This window comes from Erythrolamprus reginae, chromosome 6 (assembly GCF_031021105.1).
Source record: "Erythrolamprus reginae isolate rEryReg1 chromosome 6, rEryReg1.hap1, whole genome shotgun sequence".
In the NCBI taxonomy this organism is placed as follows: Eukaryota; Metazoa; Chordata; class Lepidosauria; order Squamata; family Dipsadidae; genus Erythrolamprus; species Erythrolamprus reginae.
Genome location: NC_091955.1, coordinates 33984619 through 34011771, shown reverse-complemented (window position 1 = coordinate 34011771; position 27153 = coordinate 33984619). Strand labels below are relative to the sequence as shown.

Genomic DNA, 27153 nt, shown 5'->3' with positions numbered 1-27153 from the left:
CAGAACTCTTGATTCATGTAGATATTTAATGTTCCAAACAGAATGGTCCTGTATAGAATGGCTGCATATACAGTACATTTGCATTCCATGTGCATTCTTTTTAAGTAACATTTGAAAAGAGGAAATGAGTCTTATTTTGGTTTTAAGAGTAGACATTGTTACTTTTCGGAACATGTGGATAATAAATTCTAAATACAATGTGGAATATTTATACTATTTCTTTTTTATGGAGTTTTTGTTTCTTCTTCCATCACAATATAGCCAGCATAATGAAAATAAGTAGAGTGCAAAGCAGACAATTAAATCATAATGGTACAATGTTACACAAAATACAATGAACAAAAGGAAATAAAGTATCTTGTAAGCAATATGCTTTAACACAAGACACTCAGCAGGTAAATTATAAGCTTCATTTGGCTGGTCAGAAATTCCCATATGATCAAAAAAAGCTTGCTTATCACGTTTGGCAATATTCATTTTCTTGTCAGTTATTAAATCTTCTGAATCTAAGCTTGTCTCTTCTGTTTCTTCAGTGGATTCCTTAATTAAAATTGTGGGCCTTATTTGTTTTTCTGAACTGAACTCTGTTTGATGGGAAAACTGGCCTATGTTTCCTTCTCTTTTCTCACTAGGAGGAAATTCTTGTGGCTTAGTGATATTTAGAATAACATGAGTTATTTCATCTTTTGGGTTGAAGTTACATTCAGATTGAGCTGCAGTTTCAATTGAAGCATCTGTAGGTGGAGGCAACATTTCTTCTACTTCAGCAGTATGAGGGCTTACAAAGCCTTTGGGAGATATCATTGAGGAGTTTTTATAACAGGTTCCCACCAATTTTTCATCCAAATGACATATTTTTGATTCAGTTGTGAGACCTATGTGAGAAAATGAACTCCAGATGCTTCCTTCTTCCGCTTCTTTATTGTGTAAGCCTTGTGAAGAATGTTCTGAATGTTTCAAAGGTACTTCACAATGCACACCTTGTTCAGAAACAATTTTTCCTTCTGCTGAAAAAGGACAAAATATTTCAATTGATAGTGAATTATTTACAGAATTATGTTCTGCTTTCGCAAGCATTTCATTTGTTGCATGTGTTGAAATAATTTCCATATGTACTGTTTCATATGTAGGCACATTCTTAATACCTGAAGCAGATATTCCAAATTTGGTGTCACATAATTCACCCTCTCTATTGCATTGACAAAGAGGATAATGTGACCCATCATTTCTTCCTTCATGTATATCAAATACTATTTCCTTTTTCTCTGTGGGCCTGTCACTTAGTTCAGTCTCTTGGTGTAGCTTAACAATTACTGCTTTTTCACCAGCAGACATTTTTTCAGAAATACTTTCTGATGTCATTTTAATTATATAAGCAGCTGTAAGTGCTTCTGCCTTTCCTGTACTGTCATGATTAGTGACTGAAATCTCCTCATAACTTACTGTATCATGGCAGGTAAATAGTTCATCTGTGGGACTTAGTTTTAAACATCTTGTATTGTCATTAATACCCCCCATGGCTCCAAATCTTGTTAGTTCCTTCATCTACACTATTTTATTTGCTTCACTTTGCCTTTCTGCCAACTGACTTTCTGGACCATTCCCCCTTTGAATCATCAATCTGTCCCAGGTACTCTGATCTTTAAGGATAACTGTATCAGGTTCACTTTGGCGGGGTTCTATCTCGGGAATATTTCTCTTTGCTGGATTATTCTTACTGTACTTTCTTTTTTCTAAGTTGTTTCTGCTACCAGACATTTCCTTTGTGTTTATTAATATAGATTGCACAAAGATATTTTCATCAACTGGTGGTACAACATGGGATTGACTCTCCCAAAGTGCATTATGAATTTTCTCAGGGATTCTAAATTCTTCTTTTTTTGAGTCATGATTTGAATCATTTATAATGCAATTTTTACTTTCTGATTTATTTTTATCTCTGTTTCCACTGTCACTTAAATATGGAAGCCCTATTGATGTTAACATTTGCTCTTCTTTTATTTCAGCTGGGACACTGGAAGTCATTACTTCTTCCCTTTGAGGTGACTTAGCTAGCTCGTTGATGTCATAATGATCACATAAGACATGTTTTCTATATCTGTTGGTAATAGATATTTGTTTTTCTGGAGAATTCTCTAAAATTCTCAGCATGATTTCTTTCTCCTTATCAACATTATAGTCAGAGTTATATTTTTCTTTTACAATGTCTTCTGAATGAGAGCTTACCAAATAATTTTCTATGGCATCAGCATTAGCTATGGCATCACTATTTAAATCTCTGTTTACACATAATTTGTTTTTGCTTTCAACTTTTTCTCTTTGGGATTCATGTTTGAAGAGGCTTTCTGAATTTAACTCTAGAATTTGGAAAGCTATTTCCTGCTTAAGTTGTTCCTGAACTGTATTGATATTATTATACTCTCTTTTCAATGCTTTTTTTTTTAAACTTCCCTGCTTCATCATCTTCTAAGGAAATTGTCTCCCTTGCTTTTTTGAAGTTATAATCATCCTCACCTATGAATAATGTCTCTTTTGTTTTATTTCCTGGGACATTCTTAAATTCATCACTTGGAACATATGCTTGATGCATTCCACAATTGCTTGAGATAATATCTGGAATATAGGCAGTCTGGTTTTTTTTAATTTCAGACCAATATTCTGGTGAAGAATAGGTTTCATCTGGATTCAAACACTCTAAGGACTGTGCACTTTTGTTTAGTGAGTTAACCTCACTGAATTTTTCTGGGAATAATAACTGCCTATCATTTCCAATAGAACATGCTTGATTATTCTGCAGTTCTTTGTCTTGTAAAGCATGTTCTGTTGAAGAGCTTCTAGGCAGAGGTTGTTTAATCAAGCCAGACTCTAGTTTGTCCCCCAGTTGTTGTAGTTCATTTGGAAATCTAACTGGCTCAGTTGCAGAGGAACTCCTTTCATTCCTTGAAGAACTTCTGCTTCTAGTCAAGTGCTGACTTAGCTGAAACAATAGAATAAGAGTGAAAATATGTGTGAATGTGTATGTGAATAGACTATATGCCTACACTCATACACACACACATGGAAAGGGGTTCAATTCAAGAAATATATTTTTTCCAATAAAACCCATTTTCAGAAAGTATGCTTCCAAGCTGTTTACAAAATAAATATTGCATTTTAAGCCACATGTGCATGCACAGCCACAAAGAGCAAGAAACAAACATAAGAGGCTAAAAATAAAATTCCACTTTTCTTCTTTATGTCTGTCCCCATCTTAGCCTGATATTTTTATGAGTTGAGTAAGCTTCAAGCATGTTTCAGAGAAATGAATCCTGAAGAGAAGATTCTGTACAAAGTGAACTACTTCATTCAGAGAGCACATTCCATTCTAGGCATGCTTCATTTTAAAGTAAGTGCATGACACAAAACATCAAAGCTAAAGAATGTACAGGAGTGTCCAGTAAAATAAAGACACATTTGCACACTGACGAATACTATAAGGATTATGTTTATTTTGTTTTCCCAAGACCCTTCAGACAGGAATGATTTAGTTAGAAACTGCAGAAACTTAGAGTTAGGAATGGCCACAAATATGTTTCTTCAGTATCTCTCCAATATTAAATTATATTATTCAATAGCACTTGCTCCTTATGGCATTCTTCTCTTGCTTTCAAATGCATAGGCAGATGGTTCTATACCAATCAATTAGAAGGTGGCAACTTGGATACTCCCTTATTACATTTGCTGCAGATATCCCTATTACAATGTCTCTTATTAATATGTTTTCTGCAAAGCTTCTGCAAACTATTAATAGTAAAACGTCACTCAAAGAAAAGTGAAGGAACTAATGTTTCTGCAAATTCTATTTTAATGACCCTCTGCCAACTAGTCCTCAAATGTATCTGAGCTTTTCAGTGATGCCAACTGTCAGGATTTAATAGTGAGATGCCTGTTTCTCCCCCCCCCCCATCTCCCTCCTTATAACTGACATTTGCATGATTTTAATAATTATATGCAAATCTTACAGTTTCCCCTCCTCACATAAGGCTGATGTTACTTGTCAACTGCAGAGCTGTCGTGTGAGTCATTGCCTATGGGTTTCAAAGATTTGGTTGCATTTCCATTTATTATATACCTCTATTGTTTAATTCATTATGCAGCACATAAAATGATTGGACTGAGCTTTGACCAGGTATATAGATTTTTTTAAAAAAATCTGTATACTTAAGTCTTGTATTGGAGAATGTTATGACTTTCATAGCTTCTCTCTAGTTAAAAAAAAATTTCTATGCTGATAATTCAGGCAATAAAAGCTCCATTCTGAATGACAACTTTAAATTCTCCAAAAGTTAGAGCTAAGATAACTTTTGGGCTTTTGTCTGAAGAATTGTCTTATTCTCTACCCAAAATGGCTATGTGGTGCTAATGTTTAGCATGTCCCTTTTGTGTGTTTTGAGATTTTTATATTTTCACTCACAAACACCATTATATTTCCTGCTTATTTACTTGTGTATATAACTATCCCATTTTTTCTTCTCATAAAATGCAGGTTAACCCAATGAATAACATTTATGAAATATAAGTGGCATTGAGGTTAAAAATAATGATTAATATGAATAGATTTCTTTATAAAATCAAAGTGATTTAGTCAATATTGGGATGTGTGTTTTATATGTGAAAGGTGGTATCTGTGGTCAGGTGCAATTTTTGAGTTTAAAAACAATAACTTATATTTCCCTACTATTATTCTCTTCAGAATCAAACATCAATCAAAGGAGAATTGTTTTAAAATCAATCTATACATCAAGTGCCACATTGAAAATGACTTTACACAATTATCTAATTACCAAATACTAAAAAAATTCACTTACAATATTATTGTTTTGTTGTTTCATGAGCCTACAATCACTGTTGAGTAGCCATTAGTTACAGTCTATGTATGGCTCCCTAACTGTAAAACTAAAAAAGGGGGGAAATGCAATAATAGTAATCAGAAAAATAAGAATTTAAGTTATTATACTTCTATTGTTTTCAAATTGTCTCTTATAGCCTGTGATAAAAGAGAAATAAGTTGTTAAATGAAATAACAAAATAAAATGTTTCAAAACATCCTAAATCCTTTAATCATACCAAATATATAATTAAAACTTTGATAGTAACATACTATTGGCAAATTATGTAGTATGCTTTTCACCATTGTTGAAGTAGAAAAAGTTCTTCCTTTTAAGGAATATATAATAATATTTTCTAATTGAAGTGAACAAAGTTTTGATGACCACAGATTAGGCATTTTAAAAATTATTTTGGAAGTTTGATTAGCACATAGACAATACAGTAATCTGTCATCAAGAATGAGGATTGAATTTTGGAGGTATGGAGATTAGTGGCAGCATTCTTGGTATATTAAATCTGAACATTGTTGTTGTTTTGAAGAAAAATGACTGAAAAATTATAAAAATTCTGTGATATTATTCCTCTCCCCCCCCAAAAAAAATGTCAGACCTGTGACAAAATATACACAAAAAATGTCTACTGGTAAGTCAATAAGAGGCTAGCAAGATAGGGTGGGAAGAGAGAGAATAATCTAAAGAATTGTTTTTTGTTCTATTGAAGAAAACGCCACTACTTTCTCATGTTTGTGAACAGCCAATTGGTTGACCTAAATACATGTTCATTGTTTGCAACAGGAAGAAATATTTGTTTATTTTATAGAAAAATTTAAAAATAGAGAATGTTGTTTGATTCCACCCTCTGGGATTTTTATATGCATCTGAAAAGGATTTTAGAGTGTTTTAAAGTAATAGCAGTTAGTTTCTACAGATTATTCTGTAAAACGGGTCCCCAACTTGTGGACCGCACCCTATTCTGGGGCACGGTCTATTTACAACTGAGTTGCATGAGTGAAGCTATGCACGTGCATGCCTGCCCGTCACATAAAAGCATCCCCTCACCCTCACCCCGCATCAGGCTACCAACCCAGAAAATTTGGGGAACACTGCTGTAAAAGATTCTGAAAACTTACCAGCAGTTCCAATTCTTTCTCATTTTCTTTGTCATCTTCAATACAGGCATCATTTTTTTCTTCTTCATCTTCTTTTATGTATTTATTTTCATTATCCACATGTGAATAAACAATTTTGGGGATGTGTGAATCTAAAGGAATTGAATTATTGAATAATATTCACCTGGATACTTTGTTTCTTTTTAAAACACAAATTACAAAATGCTGAATTGATTGAGACTTTCTACCTGAGATTCTGGGATTAATCCAAATGTCTTTATCAGCCGTTGTCAATGTTTCCTCTTTACTATTAAATGAAAAAGAAAATAAAGTTATAGTTATTAAAATCTTTTTCTGGGTTTTTAAGCCATAGTATTATCATAATTAATGTAGTATTTAAATTATTTAAATTTAATTTTAAATACTGTATATACTCGTGTATAAGCCGACCCGAGTATAAGCCGAGGCACCAGTTTTGCCACAAAAAACTGGGAAAACTTATTGACCCGAGTATAAGCCGAGGTTAGAAAATGCAGTGGCTACTGGTAACTTATAAAAATGGAAACCAATAAAATTACATTAATTGAAACATCAGAAGATCACGTTTTAGAATATTTATTTTAAAGAAAACCAGTAAACTAGCTCTGTAAATTTAAAACAGGATTCCTTCTCATCATCTCATCATTAATTGGATTTACATTATTGTTCTGTTTTTATACATGCTGTGAGCCACCCTGAGTCCTTGGAGAGGGGCGGCATACAGATCCAGTTAATTAATTAATTAATTAAATAAATAAATAAATAAATCTGTATATCCAAACAGAGCTTCAGCATTAGCTGCTGTGAGGTTATCAGCACAGAAAACCAGATAGGTAGGTAGGTAGGTAGATGATAGATAGATAGATCTAAGACAAAATACCATTTTTTAAACAGTTTAAATCCTTTCAAAGGAGGGGGAGGAGAATCTGATAGCAAGGGGCCTTTTTAATCTAACTAAGGGCAATGCAGAGAGAGCAAGGAATAGTTACTGTAAACCTGTTGACAAATACACACAGGGAGTAAAAAAAAAAAGCCTCTGGGTTTTCAGCAAGAGGTAGCTGGCTTTTTTCACGGTGGGGGGGAGAGGGGGCATACACACACACACACACACACACACACACACACGACCTCACCAGCTTCCCATTGCTTTTCCCCCCTCTCGGTTGGAGCAAATGGCTGCCTCCTTTGCTTGAGCCAGGGAGAAGGCACGAGCTCCACCCCTCCCACAGCTCCTACGGCGTGCGAGAGGGGACAAAAGCTGGTGCCTCCTCGCTCTGGCTCAAGCAATGGCGCCCTCTTGTGGTGACTTTGTCAATGACCCGAATATAAGCCGAGGTTGTGTTTTTCAGCCCATTTTTTGGGCTGAAAAACTCGGCTTATACTCAAGTATATACGGTAATATTTTTCTCATCTGGCTTTATGTGTCATAAGCCAATGTCGCCATAGGAAAATAATGACAGTAACCTAATATTTCCATCTCCATCCATAAATCCATAAAGTTTGGCGGGCAAATTATCCATGTGAAAATTGTATATTATTGCACTAAGGACCACACTACAGAGGCCTTACTGCAGTGCGCTCTCCACTTTTATCATATGGCGCATGTCAAATCTGTTGACTGGATTTTTATGTTGATTTAATGGTGTCTCTTTTGGTACAGTGTACAAAATCCAGTTTGATATATTAACTTGTGATTGCCTTCCATTAGTGAATGTACTGACCCCTCGCACCCTGGACATAAATTGTTTCAACTCTTATTCTCAAAACAACACTATAGAGCACTGCATATCATGACAACTAGACAAAAGAACAGTTTTTTTCCAGGAATGCCATCACTCTGCTAAGCAAATAATTCCCTCACCACTGTCACTAAGGCTGCATTAGTCTTCTCATTGTTCCTATCACCCATCTACTCCCACTTATGACTGTACGACTATAACTTGTGGCTTGTATCCTTACGATTTATATTAATATTGATCATTTCCTGATTGCTTATTTGTACCCTATGAGAAAAAATAAGTGTACCTCATGATTCTTGACAAATATATCTTTTCTTTTATGTACACTGAGAGCATATGCACCAAAGACAAATTCCTTGTGTGTCCAATCGCACTTGGTCAATAAATAATTCTCTCTACCCTACTCTATTCTATTTTATTCTTTATAAATGAATGCAAAAATTGTTTGTTACAGTAGTTCAAAATAAGGAGCTGTAAATACCATAACCTTATTCAAATTCAGTCTTTTATCAATGAAATTGGGAGAGAAATAGTCTTTGTCAAATCCTAGTTTTCATCCATTTCTTCTTGTCCCACCTTCAGGTAGTTTGAAAAATAGGTTGACCCCCTTAAGCAGCAACCCCTTAAATATTGGAATCCCAATTATTTTTATTTATTTTTCATAAATTTATTTATAGATTTGTTTGCCACCTATCTCACCCTGATTTTGATATTAAAGCAAGGACAAGATAAAATAAAATATTACATTAATTAATACATTAGACATGTACTATCTCTATCATTCATGTTTTAAACTATTCTGTGTTTTTCTTTAAATGTTTTAAAAACATTATTTACCAGAGCTATTTCATAGATAACAAGCAATAATAACATAGTTTTATATTAATCACATTAACATAATTTATATCTTCAAAGCTTTTCATTCATAAATACAGTATTCAAAAGGAATATTAATTAAATTCAAATTTGAGGGTGGCACCTAGCAGAGTTCACAATAGTATTTATATATAATCAGATTTTGGGACAAAATGGGAAATAAGATGTATCTTTAAAATCTATTTGCAGTGCTATAATTTTGACTTAAATGCTTCTTATTCAGTCAGATATATTAAGAAGTTGGATTAATTTGCAGAGGTGGCAGGACTATCAGTTAATTTTCATACATCACATCTCTGTTTTTCTTATTATCATGAAAACCATAGTTTTAGGGATGGCAATAGTACCTTGATGACAAACCTATGGCACATGTGCCCAAAGTGGCATGTGGAGCCATGTCACCTGGCATGCTTGGTGTTGCCCGTTCCACTTCTAGTTTCTGGTGCACATGCAACAATAAGCTAGCCTTTGTACACGCAGTAGTACTGTAAACAGGAAGAGCTGGTCTTTCATCTTCTGGTGTGCGCATGCACGCCAGCCAGCTTATCATCATACATGTATGCACATGTGCACCAGTAACTGGAAGACTAACTGGCTGTTGCGCAGGCATGCATCAGAAACTGGAAGTTCATTTTCTGGTGCACGCATGCCCCCTGGGCAGCTCCTCTTCTGGTTTGCATCCCAAAAAAGAGTCCGTGTGCACTCCCTTTTCAGAACCTGTTGCCAAACAGGTTCACCATCACTGCAACAGTATATAAATCTTTAAAATATTTAGGTACTAACAATATAAATATTAATAAAATACCTACAAATAACTACACACATCAACATGGAATAAATTAAGGAAATGTAAAGTTGGTCTTCAAAACATTTCAATATTTTAGGGTGAAATGGAGCAATAAAGATGAAAATGTTGGTAACTCCAGAACAGGCTTAACATATGGGCAAAAAGAAGGAAAAGAGGGAAGGAAGGAGGAAGGAAGGAACCTTGGTTCAAAAATCTCTGCCCTCTTCATTTCATCATTTATTTTATTTATTTTTATTTTATTTATTTATTTTGTCAAGTATGTACAGTATTTGTAGTATACATAGATATAACATTGTTTATATACATAAAATGGGAACTGATCAGAGGGAACAATTGGATAGGGATGGTAGGCATGTTGGTACACTTATGCACACCCCTTACTCATCTCTTAGGTATTGGGTGAAATCAACAATGGATAGTCTAAAGGTAAAGTTTTGAGAGTTTGGTGACAAAATCAGAGAGTCAGGTAGTGAGTTCCAGACATTAAACATTGTATTGCTAAAGTCATATTTTCTACAGGCAAGTTTAGGACGGTTCACTTTGAGTTTGTATCTGTTGTGTGCTTATGTATTGTTGTGGTTGAAGATGAAGTAGTCTTTAACAGGTAGGACATTGTAGAAGATAATTTTATGAGCTATGTGTCAGGTTGGCTTTGCTCAGAATTTAGGAAAAGTAAAACTCAGAGTCCATTTTGAACTTCAAAAGTGAACTTTACTAAATCAGAAGTGAATGCATCGAACGAAAAGCAAAGTCTGAGGAAAAAGACGTGATAGTTGCCCATATTAAAGTAATCCCAATTGCCCCCCTTGGCAGATCATACAAACACCATTGTCCATCTTTGTCAGATGGATGCATCTTCACCGGTGCATCATACTTTTTGAATGCACACCACTAATGCACCCCTTATTGTTGTGGTTCCGTCTGAGGCCCCTCCGGGAACGGCTGACCTTCTGTCAGTTTCCAGCTCAGAGGGAGAGGCTGAGGAACAGGAGGTGCAGACAGACGAGGAGGAGGAATCCCAGGCTGAAGAAGAGGGAGGACAGCCAGAGTCCCACCAGGGGGAGCTCTCCCCAGCAAGCAGCCTGGATTCCTTAGAGGAAAGTGCACAAGCCATAATTGATCTGCGACAACGAAGAGCTACTCAGAGACGGAATCAATTGGCTAAATACTTTCAGCATTAAAGTGGCAACAGCTGGGTTTGGGTGTGGTGCTCTTGGGAAAGGCTAAAAGGCAGACCCACCCTTCCTGGCTTGTGGAGTTTTATCTTTGAGAGTCGTGGGACCTGACTGTGAACTTTGGCGTCTTGGAATCCTGGTTTGTGCCTTTGACTATTGAAACCTTGGGGGGGTGTGCCAGCAAGAAGCTTGCTGTATTGTCTGGACATCAGGACCCTGCTGTACCGTATTATATCCTGTCTGTTGGGAAGAACAGGTTTTCCTCTGTGCTTATTTTTTCCAGTTATAAAATACTTTTGGCTTTTACCAGAGTGTCTGGCTGTTTTTTCCAGTTGGTGTTGAGGTTGGTGTTCAGGAGAAATGAAACTGTCTTGGCCTTCACCAAAAGAAATGAAACTTACTTGGACTCCTCCAGCGGATTTCCCCCTCCCAAATCCCAACACTTATTCCCCCCACCCCATTTTTCATGACAGCTGAAGCATAGTTGAAGGATGAAACACAGCAAGGCTGACATTCAGACCCCCTAGAACAGGGATGTTAGTCCTAGAAAGAAGAGGGGGAAAAAGAGAAAACAAACAGAAATAATAAGGTTATGCAATGTGGTTAGTCAGGGTATTTTGCTCTAAAACAATCAATTTCTTTCTGGGCCTTCATGTCTTTCTCCTCCACCCATTCTGCCTGAGATGGAGGGGGATGTTTCCAAGAATACTAGTTACTTCAATTTTCCCCTTTGCTTTTGTGAGTCCAGAATTTCTTTAACCTCAAAGTGTTGCTCTCCTTCAATAAGTAGGGGAGTTGGAAGGTCTACCAGGGCTGGCCGCAGCTCTGAAATGTGCTCAGGTTTCAATAGACTGATGTGGAACACTAGGTGGATCCTCTGTAAAGTCTTTGGCACTTCCAATTTCATTGCCACCGGGTGACCAGTTGCACTATGGGGAAAGGGCCCACATACTTGGATCCTAGTTTTTTAGACTTTTGAGTGGTCTATAGAAACCTTGGCAATAAAGAGACTCTATGTCTTACTTTGTAGCTTACTGGCTGGATCCTCTTTTTATCAACTTGAACCTTATGGGCTTGATGAGCCTCATCAAGAGCCTTATGGGCTATCAGCCAATTTGACTTTAGCTGAGTCACCCACTCACTTAAGGTGGGGTGCTTTGGCCCATCTTGCGGTAATTCAGGAATAGGCACACAGTCCTGACCATAGACCAATTTGAATGTGGTGATCCCAGTACTACTGTGCAACAAATTCTTATAAGCCACCTCAGCAAAGAGTAGAAGTTAATTCCAGTTGTCCTGTTGATAATTTAAATAGCAGCGAAGGTACTGCTCTAACACCGAATTGGCTCTCTCACACGTCCCATTGGTTTGTGGGTGATGGGTGGAGCTCAGTCTTTGGGTGGTGCCCATTAGGGCCAGGAACTCCTTCCAGAACCCTGAAGTGAATTGGACCCCTCAATCCGAGATAATTTGTTCAGGCACCCCATGAAGTCTATACACTTGTTGGATTAAGAGTTTAGATAATGCTCTGAAGGAAGGGATATTTGGGCAGCCTATGAAATACACTTGTTTGGAAAAAAGGTCGGTAACAACCCAAATCACTCTCCAGCAGTTCCACAATGAAATCCATACACATTTCTTTCCACGGTGCCCCAGGCCTCACTACATTCTGTAAGAGTCCCTGTGGCCGAGCAGGGGGCTTTTGGCTGCAGCACATACTGGACAGCTGGCCACAATGTCCAATGTTCAATGTCCTTTTTCATGGAAGGCCTCCACAAATGCCTTCTCAGTAAATGCAAGGTTTTCACGAACCCAAAATGTCCCACTACTTTGGAGTCACGAACTCTTTCCAATACTGCTATTCTCAGGGATGATGGGACATACAGCCTAGAATCTATCCAAGCTAGGTCATCCCACAGGGTGCATTCTGTTTAATGGGCCATGAACCATGCATCAGTTTTCAGGGCTTACCCTATGCTAAATTTAAAGTCGTCTGACATCTGTCATTTGGGTTTTCTACCATTTGGGTTTTCTGTACCCTCATCACTGCTGGGTGCACCCACTGTTGGATCAGAATGACCATTTGAATTACCTCTGACCGAGCACTATTATACTGAGATAATCTCAACAATGGGTCAGCCATAAAATTCTTTCCTCCAGGGATGTATCACAGCAAAAAGTTGAAATGGGCGAAGTGCTGCAACCATCGGGCCTACTTAGATGACAGCTTCCTGGGAGTTTTTAGTGCCTCCACGTTTCTGTGGTCAGTCCAAACCTTGAAGGGGTGTTTAGCCCCTTCTAAGAAATGTCTCCAGGTGAATAGGGTCCAACACACTGCAAATGCTTCTTTTTCCCATACTGCCCACCTCCATTCAGTTTCAGTCAGTTTCCTGGAGGTGTATGCACATGGACAGAGGCCCTCCTCCTCATCTCCTTGCAGCAGTACTGCAGTACTGCCCCCACCGCCACATCACTGACATCGACCTGAAACATAAAAGGGGCTTCCAGGTCTGGGTGTTTGAGGATGCGGTCATCCGCAAACAGTCTCTTTAACTTCTCAAATGCCGTTTGACATTCAATTGGCCACTGTAGTGGTTGGCCCGGCTTGGGCCTAGCTTTATCTTTTGTTTTCAGGAGGTTTGTGATTGGCTATTTGGGTGAATGAGGGAATAAATTGTCGGTAAAAATTTGCAAACCCCAGGAAACCCTGTAGCTGCTTGAAGGTGCGTGGAGCTCCCAACTCCAGAACAGCCCTCACCTTCTCTACCCTCACCTCCTCACCCCTTAGGTGAGATGCAATAACCCAAATAGTCAATGTTACTTTGATGGAACTCACACTTAGACAATGTGGCATACAGATCCACTGCTTTGAGTTTCTTTACCATTGCCCACACTAGGGTGATGTGTTCCTCCAATGTTTCAGTGTACATGAGCATATCGTCCAAACAGACCAACACCTCCTTGATTAGCTGCATAAATACCCCCAGCGCCCTCTGTAGGCCGAAAGGGAGTACCCGGAATTGGAAACAACCTAACGGGCAGTTGAATGCCATTTTCCATTTGTCTCCCTTTTTGATCTGGACCTGATAGTATGCTTCATGTAAATTCAATTTGGTGAAAATCTTCCCCTTCGCCAAATAAGCTAACATGTCCTTCATGAAGAGTACGGGGTACAGGTTTTGCACACAAATGACATTTAAATTCCAATAACCGATCACCATTCTCAACAACCCATCCTTCTTCTCCCGGAAAAGGATTGGGGCAGCCACCTGTGGCCTGGCTGGTTGTATGAAACCCCTCCCAAGTTCTTGTCAATGAATCTAAGTAGCTCCTCCAGCTCACTAGGTTTGGGGAGCTTCACCCCCAGCAGCATCTCAATACTACAGTGTGTGGCCTATGGGGTGGTAATTTATCTGCTCCCCTTTCATTGAATGCCCCCTTGAGCTCCCAATACTCCTTTGGGATTTTTCCCTCTCCGACGATCCACTCCTCCCCAGCCGTTCCTCTTAGTCCTAACTCTTCCAGGGTGAAGCCCAACTCTCCCCCTTTTTTGTAGGCGATGGTCACCATCCTGGTGCACCAGTTAATTTTAAGGTTCCATTTCCTCAACCATGCTAGCTCCAAAATCAGAGGATTGTCCGTTTGGGGCACCACAATAAAATGTATAGTCTCTTGGTGGGGCCACGTTATTAGGGGCTCAGTCTTGTGCTTAGCTGGTTTCCCCCCAGCCACTGATCCACCCAATTGGCAAAAGGAGAGCTGTAGCTTTAAGCTCATTTTCTCCACCACCTCTGGGCTCATGAGATTTCAGGTGCACTCAGAGTCCAAAGGGCTGGCATCCTTCCCCTTGGGTCCCACAATGTGTCAGGGACGTAAAAAGATTCATGGGGGACTTACCAAGATGGCATCCTCAGGCTTGCTATCCTTAATGATTAGGCAGACCGGAGGTCCCAGCTCTTCCCTTTTGTGGAAGCCTCCCTCCCTTGGCACCCCACCTCTGGAGGCTTCGTGGTGCATTGCTCCATTTTCTTGCTGCCAGCAGGTTTCACAAGGCACTCAGCCGCACCTAAAACATCCTGATGACCTCAGTTTAGATTCAGCAGATCTCCCCACTTTTCTCAGGCTCCATTCAGCAGCCAGAGTGGGGGTTTTCTCCGGCTGGCTCCTCAGTAGATTGATCTCCACCTCCACCGCCAGCTGGAACCAACAACTCAAGTCCTTGGGAGCCCCCCTCAACGTGCAGTGTTGGTAGATGTCATCACTCAGGCCATCCATGTAATACTCCATGAGGATCCCAACTGGGTACAAACTCACATAAGACATAAGCTCATGGAATTCCTTGGTGTAGTCACCCTGTCTCAAGGTTTTAATTCTATTTTTGGCTTTGCATTCAGCAAGAGGGTCCTCAAAATGCACTCGGAGGGCTGCCATAAGTTCATCAAAATTCCTCAATAAGGGCTCACCGGCATCATGCAAGACCATCCAATCAGCTGCTCTACCTTCAAGGGCCCTCGTAACCACTCTGACTCTTGCATATGTGAAATGGTAGGATTGTTCCTAAGAAATGTTTTGTGCAAACAAAATAAAATAAAACCAGCATAGTGTGTGTGTGTTTTTAATGCTTTTAAAAAGCAAGCCTTGGAGGCTGTGGGAGCTTGAATGGGAAATACCATACTTCATCTGAACCTTGGTAAGATGGAGTGGCTATGGGTAAAACCCATGTGGGAATTTATAACCTTTGGTCTGGGATGGGATATGTTGTAGCCTGCCTAGCAGCTTGTGCAGCCAGAGCCTTTGGAAACCTGTGATGCATCTTGACAGGGCTCAGAAAGGAGCAGCCCTTCCTTTGTCTGAATGCCAGAGCCTGCAAGGCTTCTGAAATGTAGTAAGGTTTACTCTGGTGGAGAGCTACCTGATAATAGAGTTGTGGAGAGGCAGTAAGGTCTACTTGTGAGTAGAGCTAGAGGCTAATTGGCCATGCCCTGAGACTACTTAAGTCTTAATCCCACTGAGGCTAATTGCTGAGAACAATGCCACTCCTGAATCTTGCATCTTGAATCGTAACGCTTGCATCGTAATTCCAGAAGTCTTGCATCATATGCAGATGACATTCAAATTTACATATCCACCCTGTGTCAACTAAGTTAAGCAATGGAAGTAATGTGCCAGTGTCTGGAGGATGTGAATGTTTGGATGGTGTTAACAGGCTCAGGCTCAATTCCGACAAGACGAAATGGCTGTGGGTTTTCCTCCCAAGGACAATCCCACCCATCCATTACTCGGGGAGAGGAAGCTCCTTACCCCCTGGGAGAGGGTCCACAACTTGGGTATCCTCCTTGATCTACAGCTCACCCTAAAAAACCATCTTTCAGCTATGGCAAGGGGGATGTTTGCTCAGGTCCGCCTCAGTTGTGGCCCTATTTGGACAGGGAGTCTCTACTCACATGCCCTTATCACCTCGAAGTTCGATTACTGCAATGCTCTCTACATGGGTCTGCCTCTGAAGAGTGTTCAGAGACTGCAGGTAGTGCAGAACGTAGCCGCACAAGCAGTCATGGGCTTCCCATATATGCCCATGCTTCTACATCACTCTGCAAGCTGCACTGGCTACTGATTAGTCTCAAAACACAATTCAAAGTGTTGATTTTTACTTATAAAGTCTTACATGGCATTGGACCATACTACCTACAGGACTGTCTTCTGCCTCACATATCTCAGTGACTGGTCAGGTCCCACAGAATTGGCCTTCTCCAGGTCCCATCAGCCAGGCAATGCCAACTGGTGGAACCTAGAGGAAGAGCCTTCTCTGTGGTGACCCTAGCCCTTTGGAATACTAATACTAATACTAATACTAAACCCCACTGATGATGCCTTGTCATGGTAGTGGGGCTTGTGTGCTTCAATGAAGCTGAGAGCTGTGCCAGCGGTAGTGTAAACTAATGGTAGGTCTAACCTTGCCGGAGTGGTCAAAGCAGAGGAGCCAGACTAAACGTACCTAACCCATTTAAACTAATGGAGAGACAAAACAAAAAGAAGTCCATACTGGCTCGGTCATCGCCCGGCATAAAAAGGACTGTAGTGGCTGCTGTGGAACCTGGGCAGCCATTGACAAATGAGCTACAGGAACAAAACAAACAAAGCTTACAAATCAAAAAACGGCAGAAATTCTCAATGTCAGAGAATCACACAATCATGAAGTGTTATTACAACTCGGAGCCTGAAAAACATGGATATCAAAGACGGATGTACCAATTATGGAAACAAGAACATGCAGACTCAAAAATAACGGAACTTCAACTGGCCGATCAGTGATGACTCATAATCAGGAACCAAATGTTCAGTGAAGTCGAATTAGAAGAAATACAGAAAATTTGTAAAATAGAAACACCAAAATCTGATCTGGCACCAGTAGAAGCTCCAATAAGATCTGGAGTCACTGCACAACTGGAACCTGATGAAAACTTGGAAAGACAGCAAGAAGCTGCAGATGAGACACTTGGCACTATGACTCAAAGGCAGCAAGAACTGAAGGACCAAATACTTGCTCATGCAGGGTCCAATGCAGAGTGAAAGAGACTGCCAGCCTTAAAAAACATAAACAAGAAATGACTAGTCCCACTGATGGAAGATATTAACTCTGCATTTGCAACTGTCAATGTAACTTCAATTTTTTTTAAAATATTGTTTTTATTGAATATATACATTAAAAACAGGGTACAGAAAAGCAAAAGGGATATATATAATATACATTCTAACATTTATAATTTACTTATATAGTACACGTAGGTGGGGAGGGAGAAAAGAAGAAAGGTAGGGGGTTGGGGAGAAAGGGAAAGAGATATAAGGGGAAGGGGGATGGGAAATTAGAGCAAAAGGGGAGTGGTAAGAAGAGAAGGCCAGCGTTAGAGCTGGGGCTTTCATGCTTTGCGGCCTGTGGTTTGAGCACATAGGTGGTGTAAATTTCCCTAAAGTTTTGTCCATATGTTTTTGATGTAATTATTAGTGCCAATACGTATCAGTGGTTTAAGGGTTTGTTTTCTTTGTAATTTAAAGTTCGTGTCAATCGATGTTTGCAGTTTGTTGTTTCAATTTGATGTTATGATTTGTGATGTAGGTTGCTAGTTTTTCAAGTTGTTTTTGTTGGATATTTTTCTTGATGAATAATTTTTGAGTAATTCCTTTTTTTTAACCAGCGGTACCATTTGTCCCATGCTTTGTAGAAATCTGTCTCATCCTTGTTTTGCAGTTCCATTGTTAGTTTGGACATTTCTGCACATTCCATTATTTTAATCAAAAGTGATAGGACGGTTGGGTTTTTTTCTTGTTTCCAGAATTGTGCATATAAAATCCTTGCGGCTGTAATAATGTGAATTATAATATATCTGTTTTCTTTACTAAAGTTTTGTCTTATGATTCCTAATAAAAATAGTTCGGGTTTTGCATGGATGATCTGGGAAGTAATTTGTTCTAGCCAATGTAACTTCAATTGAAGAATTGAATCAGCTTGCCTACAGTACAGCTGTGATAGTAACTGAAGAACTAGGGTTACTGCCACAGAAACCAATTGGAAAACCAATTGGAAAACCAAAATGGAAAATCCGACTAGAATTGAAAATGTAAGTAACTTGAAGAACATTAAGGAGCAGAAACTGAACAACCAGAAGATCAAAGACTATTTGACAAAAAAGTACTGGCTTAGTACAAAAAAGATCGAGGAAGCTCTGGAAATTGTAAAGCAGCAGATAACAGTGACAGCCAGGAAAATTGAGTGATATGAAGCTAGGATCACCCAGTACAGGCAGAATCAAACATTTCAATCCAACCAGAGGCAGTTCTACCAGAACCTGCATCAGCAAACAGATAAGAAAATTGAAAAGCCAGAGGTGAAAATAACAACAAAGTTCTGGAAAGATCTCTGGGAGGTCGAAAAGGACTATAACAAAACTGCTGGGTGGATAAAGGAGTTTGAGAAAAAATTCTCAAAGAGCAATATGCAGCAGCTGGAAATAACAGCTGAAATGATTGCAAAAAGAGTAAAGAAAGTAAAGAATTGGACATCCCCTGGCACTGATCAGGTACATGGTTTTTGGCTGAAATACCTGAGCAGCTTGCGTGCAAAAATGGCCGAATTGTTCAACAAAATGCTGCAGACAGGAAATATCAGTGAATGATTTACAACTGGCAGGACATATTTAATACAGAAAGACGCAGTGAAAGGAGCCATACCAGGAAACTACAGGCCAATAACATGTTTGCAGACCATGCTCAAACTGCTGACAGGTATCATAGCTGACAGAATTCAGGACTACCTAGAAGATGCCAGAAGATGCCAGTGGAGCAAAAGGGCAATAAAAGATGAAGCAGAGGTACAAAAGACCAGCTCCTAATTGATAAAATGATTTTGGAGACCTGTAAGAACAGGAAAACAAACCTATACATGGCCTGGATTGACTACATGAAAGCCTTTGACTCATTGACACACAGCTGGATCATAAAATGCCTGGAAGTCATTGGAGTCAATGAAAACATCAGGAAATTCATAGAAAAGGCAATGAAATATTGGAAGACTGAGCTTTTTGTTGGGAAGGAAAGCTATAGACTGATCAACATCAGAAGGGGCATCTTGCAGGGGGATTCTTTGTCCCCATTGCTATTCATCATCGCTATAATCCCACTGTCACTCATCCTACAGAAAACAAACCTAGGCTACCAAACTGCTAGGAATTCACCAAAAATTTCACACCTGCTGTATTTGGATGACCTGAAGTTGTAAGGAAAATCAGAAACTGAGATACAGTCACTAACCAACACTGTGCGAATCTTCAGCAATGACATCAGCATGGAGTTTGGCCTAGATAAATGTGCCACAGTGGCACTGAAAAAGGGGAAAATCACTGAAAGTGAGGGCATTGAAATGCCAAATGGTCAAACCATCAAGTGCCACCAGCCAGAAGCCTACAGATACTTGGGCATCTTGCAACTGGATAATATCAAGCATGGTCATGTCAAAACTGTGATCAGCAAAGAGTACCTCCAGAGGACCAGAAAAATTTTGAAGAGCAAACTGAATGGTGGCAACACTATCAAGGCTATAAATCCTTGGGCCATACCTGTCATTAGATACACAGCTGGCATAGTGAACTGGACTCAAGCAGAGCTGGACAACTTGGACAGGAAAACCAGAAAATGAATGACGATCCATCATGCACTACACTCCAGCAGTGATGTTGACAGGCTGTATTTACCAAGGAAAATAGGTGGCAGAGGACTTTTGCAAGTGAAGCAGACAGTGGAAGAAGAAAAGCATGCATTAGCTGACTATGTGAAGGACAGCAAAGAGTCAGCGTTGATGGAGGTCAACAATAGGAAGCTTCTCAAGGTGACGCAAACTAATGACCAGTAAGAAAAACTGTAACTCAATGTCGTATGGACAGTTGGTGGAACAAAGCATTGCATGGCCAGTTCTTGGAGAAGATTGAAGGCAAAGTGGATAAAGAAAAGACCTGGTCATGGCTTACAAGTGGAACACTCAAAAAGGAGACAAAAGGACTAATACTGGCGGCACAAGAACAGGCCATTAGAACAAATGCTGTCAAAGCCAGAATTGAAAAATCAACAGACGATTCAAAGTGCAGACTCTGTAAAGAAACAGATGAAACAATCGATCACATACTCAGCTGCTGCAAAAAGATCGCACAGACTGACTACAAGCATAGACACAATGCTGTGGCACAGATGATCCACTGGAACCTGTGCCGGAACTACCATTTACCAGTGGTAAAGAACTGGTGAGATCATAAGCCCAAAAAAGTGGTCGAAAATGAGCAAGCAAAACTACTGTGGGACTTCTGACTTCAGACTGACTGAATTCTGAAGCATAACACACCAGATATCCTGATTGTGGAGAAAAAGAAAGTATGGATCATCGACATCGCAATCTCAGGGGGCAGCAGAATTGAGGAGAAGCAGCTAGGGAAATTAGTGAAATACAAAGATCTAAAAATCGAGCTGCAACGACTCTGGCATAAGCCAGTGAAAGTGGTCCCAGTGGTACTTGGCACGCTGGGCGCGTGCCAATGGATCTCAGCAGACATTTGAAAACCATCAAAATTGATAAAATCTCCATCTGTCAATTTCAAAAGGCCACTTTACTGGGATCGGCAAACATAATTCGCTGCTACATCACGCAGTCCTAGGTTCTTGGGAAGCCCCCGACTGGTGATGAAATACGAAATCCAGCATAGTGATCTCGTTTGCTGTGTTGTATTGACATAATAATAATAATAATAATAATAATAATAATAATAATAATAATAATAATAATAATAATAATAATTTATTAGACTTGTATGCCGGCTCACAACAACAATAAACAATGTAGTACAAATCCAATAATTAAAAAATAAAGCTAAAATCCCACTATCATTTAAAAACAGTCAATACTAACCAATCATACCACACATAAATCTTACTAGTCAACAAGGGAATACATCAATTACCCCATGCCTGGCGACATAGGTAGGTCTTCAGAGTCTTGCAGAAAGTGAGTAGAATGAATTCCCTCTGAAGATTCTCACTGCCCCCACTCTCCCCGCCTTCCATAAGGTTTTGAAAACTCACCTTTGCCAAGAGGCTTGGGGCCACTAAGCTGCTAATATCTAGCCCCGGCCAATGATTGAATGTATGTATGGATGTGATTGATTAATTTTAGGTATTGGGGTTTTAATACAGTATTTTAATGTAGATGTTATTGGTTTTTGCATAAATTTGCTGTAAGCTGCCCTGAATCTCAGAATAAGGGTAGCATAGAAATCAAATCAAATCAATCAATCAATCAATAATAGTTCCAGAATTCTTGTACTGATACAGTCTGTATCATGATATGAATCTTGATTTCCATGGTTCCTAAGAAGGTTTGATAAAGCCTGTCTATTCATAGTCTGCTCAGTGACTCTAATTTGTTTGCTTAATTTGGCTTGGATGTTTTCAAGAACTAACTTCTAGGAACTATGCCAACTCTTGAAGACTCAGTAAGATAACCGGACTTTCTTGTTATTCCTTGTCTTCGTTTGCTTTGAACTATTTGTACATTAAAGTGTACTTTTTGTGTTTTGAACTCCTAAAAGTTCTATTAGGAGTCTCTGCTTTTAATTTCTAAAACCAAAACATGATTGTAAATTTGTGTGTGTTGAGGTTTTGGCGTTGGGTCAGAACAGGGATGCACTACACCAGACAGACCCAGTGTGTAATCTGGAGGTCCTTCTGGATTCATGGCTCTTCCTCCTCCTCCTCCTGGACTCCTATAGGGGCAGGGGGAATTGTACTTAGGAGGACCTTTGTGAACTTTGTGTTATGTGTCAGTTACATCATTTCCTGGGTAGGGAGGGTCTCTATTCAATATCATAACTCAGAGTCAGGACTAATCAGTTTCTCAGTTATCTGACCTGTCCTTCCAACCTCATGCTGAATACTCTTAGCAGCTGCTAAGATTGTTGGGCAAGCAGGCACAAAACAGCCAGGGAAGTGATTGAAGCCTGGGAAAGAGGCCTCTTGTCAGTCAACAGAGTGCTGATTTATTATCAGCCTATCAAGTACTTAGAAGGTGACAGCACAAGCAATGACAGCTAATAACTTAAAAACCAGCCATCAACGCACCCTAATCAATATTTTAAAAGCCACTTAAAACAGGCATTATAAATACCATACAGAGAACAGCATACACTCTGCTAGAGGGAAATTTCTTGAAACTGGACTCCAGCATGAGCCTGAAAGCTCGGAAGACAAAACCTCGGATCCTACTGACTAACCCAAACTGGAACTTAATTCAGAACTCTAGCACTGGGGAGACATAATCTTAAAGGATAACAACTCCACCAGAAGCCATGCTGTACTGTTACATGCAAATATTCTCAGGCATAAAAGAAGTAGATTAGGATATTTAATCATAAAGTTGTTCATTTCTAGAAGTTTGACCTTATACTTGGGCAGATGTTTCATGTATATCAAGTTGATAATATACATGAATGCCAGTTCTCATAACTATTTTAGTGTGTATGTCAAAACGATTTAGGATTTTGTTGCAGGTGACAAGGTCATAAGTCAGGGCTCTGTTAAATCTCTTACCCAGTTTAATTAAAGTTTATTATTTCTTCATTTAATTTATTTATATGTACTTTTCAGGCTGCAGCATCTCAAAGTCATTTACAATAAAAACATTATATAACATACCCAATGAATAATGGATTAAAATGAATTGTTCTATTGGCTGCATTTAAAATAAAACATTGTTAAAACTTTTATTAAAAGAGATGGAGAAAGAGATGTGGATGATAAAATAGTGAACTTGAGTACCCATCATAGAGAATGCCTGCTAAAAAATAACAGTCAGACTCAGATAGCTCTTGGCAATTCATATGTGTAGCAGGCAATCTAATTAGCATCCTGAGTTGAGGGTTGTTGAGGAATTTGTATGTTGTAGTCAAAACCATAAGGCTACGTTGGTAGAAAATTGGCAGTCAATATAGTTGCTTCCATAAAGATATAACATGTAATCTAGTTGCCGAAGTACAGGTGAAACTCGAAGAATTAGAATATTGTGCCAAAGTTCATTTATTTCAGTAATGCAACTTAAAAGGTGAAACTTAATATATGAGAAAGACTCACTACATGCAAGGCAAGATAGTTCACACTGTGATTTGTCATAATTGTGAGATTATGGGGTACATAAAAACCCCAAATTCACAATCTCAGAAAATTAGAATATTACATGCAATAATAAAACAAAGATTGTACATAGAACAATGTTGGACCTCTGAAAAGTATAAGCACGCATATGTACTCAGTACTTGGTTTGGGCCCCTTTTGCAGCAATTACCATATTTTTTAGAGTATAACACGCATCTTTTTCCTCCCTAAAAGAAGCTGAAAATTCAGGTGCGTCTTATACTCTGAATGCTGCTTTTTTCGAAGCCTTTTTGCCCCAGCCCTAACTAGCTGCTAACGATATTCCCAGCTCTTATCTTGCAGGCTCTTTCATTGTTACTGCCTGTGAAGAATGTTTTCCCAGCTCTAAATCTTTGCATTACTCTAACTTACTCCAAGTAAGTTTCTTTCCAGCCCTAGCCAGGTGCTAACGATGTTCTCAGCTCTTACTGCTTGCAAGCTCTCTTTGTTACTCTCTAAGAATGTTTTCCAAGCCCTATCTTTGCAGGTTTATTTTATTGTTCTACTTGCTCAGAATTTTTCTTTCCAGCCCTAACCAGGTTCTAACAATGTTCCCAGCTTTTACTGGCTTGCAAGTTCTTTCATTGTTACTCTCTCTGAATAAGGTTTTTTTTAATGCCCTAACCAGGGGATAAAATAATATGCTGAAACTTACCAGACTAAGGATGCTAGCCAGATGAATATCTGGTAAGCAGATTCTTCCCCCTACTTTCCTCCCCAAAAACTAAGGTGTGTCTTATACTCCAGTGCGTCTTATATTCCGAAAAATATGGTACTGCCTCAATGCAGCATGGCATTATTATTATTATTATTATTATTATTATTATTATTATTATTATTATTATTTAGATTTGTATGCCGTCCCTCTACGTAGACTCAGGGCGGCATGGAAGCTATCAGCCTGTGGCACTGCTGAGCTGTTATGGAACACCAGGATGCTTCAATGGCAGTCTTTGGGTCTTCTGCATTGTTTGGTGTCATATCTCTAATGTTTCTCTTGGCAATGCCCCATAGATTCTCTATGGGGTTCAGGTCAGGTGAGTTTGTTGGCCAATAAAGCACACCCCATGGTCATTGAACCAGGTTTTGGTGCTTTTGGCAGTGTGGGCAGGTGCTAAGTCCTGAAGTCAGAATCCCTATAAAGCATGTCTGCAGAAGGAAGCAAGAAGTGCTCCAAAATCTCCTGGTAAATGGCTGCATTCACCCTGGACTTAAGGAATCACAGTGGACCAACACCAGCAGATGATGTGGCTTCCCAAATCAGCACAGACTGTGGAAACTTCACACTGGACTTCAAGCATCTTGCAGTGTGTGCCTCTCTATTCTTCCTCCATACTTGGGTCCTCAGTTTCCAAATGAGATGCAAAGATTTCCACAGTGTGTTGATTTGGGTTTTTTGAATTTCACCTATAAGTGCTTCAGTTTAAGTCTCTTGACCTAAACGAAAGATAGCCTCACATAGAGTACATTACAGTAAATGAAACATGAAATTACAAATGTGCAAACAACTGCAGCTAGGCTATCCCTGTTCAGAAAGGAGCACAATTTATTTATTTATTTATTTTTTGGATTTGTATGCCGCCCCTCTCCAGAGACTCTCCATATTTGAGAGCCAATTTGATGTTGTGGCTAAGGTGCAGGGTTGGAAACCAGGAGCCTGTGAATTCTAGTCTTTCCTTAGACATGAAAGCCAAAAGAGAAACTTGGGCAGGTCTCCCTCAGCCCAATTTATCTCACAGGTTTTGGACAAAATAGGATGGAGCATTTGGTAAGTTTGTTGTCTTGAGTGCGTATGGAAAAGAAAAGGAAAAAAAGAGAGAGAGAGAGAAGGGAAGGGGAGGGGAAGGGGGAAGAAGGGGAGGGAAGGTGCGTTGGTCCTTACCTGATACGCTTCTTCTTGTAGAGAGGTGGAGTTATCATCCAGGATGGGTTGATCTCATCTAATCATCTGAGGACTGCGTCTGTTAATTTGAATTGAGGGGCTCTGCCTTGCCTTGAGCCCCAGTTATGACAAAGCCAAAGACACTGACACAACATGATCACATCAGGTCAAAATTAACAGACTCCATGTGGCCAACATCCTCTCATCAAAGTCAAAGAGAAAAGTTATCCACAAATAAACTATGTACAAACAGAGCCCGGAACCTTGGTGGGACTGGATGTTATTCTCCCTCCCTACTAGAAGATGCATATCAGGTAAGGACCAATGTCCCTTCTCCATAGTGAATGGAATTATCATCCAGGATGGGACATACCCAAGCATTCTGTCCACGGGCAGGGACACAATAGTCAGGACTCAAAACTAGCCATCTCCCAACACTTGTAAAACACAGCGCCCAAATGCAGCATTGTCAGAAGAATAGGAATCAATCCTATAGTGGTGTACGAACTAGGTAGGAGTTGCTGTGCTGCAAACCTCTTCCAGGGAAGCCTGGATCATCCATGCTGCCAAAGTTGCCACACTTCATGTAGATGGGCTGTGATTCTCGCCGGATGGGTATGCCCAAGGTGTTGTATGTGGCTGCTATTGTTCCCCAGAGCTACCTACTGATGGTCGATGAGACCTTCTGTCCTAACCACGTAGGTAGAAAGGTGATGAACAAGAACTCAACTTGCAAAATTCAGCTATTCTTTTAATATAAATTTGTAGAGCTCGCTGGACATCCAGTTTATGCCACCTGCCACTCCAGTGTTGGATATGGACAAAAGCTGGGAAAGACACATTCCTGTGCCCGATGGAATCATGAATTGATCTTAAGTCCAAATGCCAGATTTAAACATAGAACCACCCAAACTCAATGGAAAATATATAAGTCCTTACGGACAGAAAGGGCCACTAGTTCAGAAATGTGGCAGGCCGAGGTGATTGCCACCAGGAAGGCCACTTTATAAGACAAGTGCTGCAAGGAGGCTGATTGGAGTGGTTCATAAGGCTGCTAGGTGAGCACATTGAGAACCTTAGTGAGGTCCCATGCAGGGAAGCAATGGACCACAAGTGGAATTAAGTTGATGGCCCTTCTGAGAAACCAATTGATGCCTGGAATCTGAGCCAAGGAGCTGGACTGCCTGCAAGCCAAGACTGAGGATAGAACAGCACTCAGGCACTCTACCTCTGGTGGACACCACAGAGTAGTCATCCTCTGAAGAGCCCTTTGAATATTCTTGGAGAGTCGTGATGTTGACTGCTGCAGCCTGCAGATGTAGCTGGCGTGGGGCCAGGCTGCTCTGATTGGTCTGAAGGGTGGTGCTGGGCATGAGCAAGGCTGGCTGCAATGCGCTGCTCAATGGCTGTCAACATAAATGCCTGAAAAGAGGCCGGATCCATTAGCAGAACAGTTATAGACAATTGTTAATGAATGTGCCAAGTAATCTTTGAATAACAAGGATATGCACATGAGAACATTTCTGAGAGTAGTTATGAATAATTATTCAGCCACACACAGATACACTAACTTGAGTTAAAGTTTACTTTAAGAAATAGCACAATTCAATAAACAGTCCAGGTCATACACGTAATAGTCAGAATAACAAACCAAAGAATATCCAGTTACAAAGTCTTCTTACTAGTTGTCTGTGTCATGCACAGTAATCAAAGATATCAATTTATAGACACAGCTTAGATACAACAGAGAACAGAATGTCAAAAAAAGCATATCAGAGAGAGAGAGGTATGATCTCTAGTATCTTCTTATGTCAACCTGCAACACAATCAAGCAATCAGAAATAGCAAACAGTTAAAGCTAACACATTAACACGGTTAAACCTATTGACATACATGGTTTATATATTGGTTTATATACAGTGATCCCCCGATCA

At 39.6% G+C, this 27153-nt stretch overlaps 1 protein-coding gene across 1 annotated transcript in view; it reads right to left on the bottom strand.

Moving 5' to 3' along the window:
* Positions 1-213: 213 nt before the first annotated feature.
* The window catches only part of PPP1R3A (protein phosphatase 1 regulatory subunit 3A), a 60365-nt gene continuing 33425 nt past the window's right edge, over positions 214-27153 (bottom strand). The window contains 4 exon segments of the mRNA XM_070754750.1: positions 214-2445; positions 2447-2977; positions 5999-6129; positions 6226-6284. Coding sequence (XP_070610851.1) covers positions 214-2445; positions 2447-2977; positions 5999-6129; positions 6226-6284 — 2953 coding nt within the window.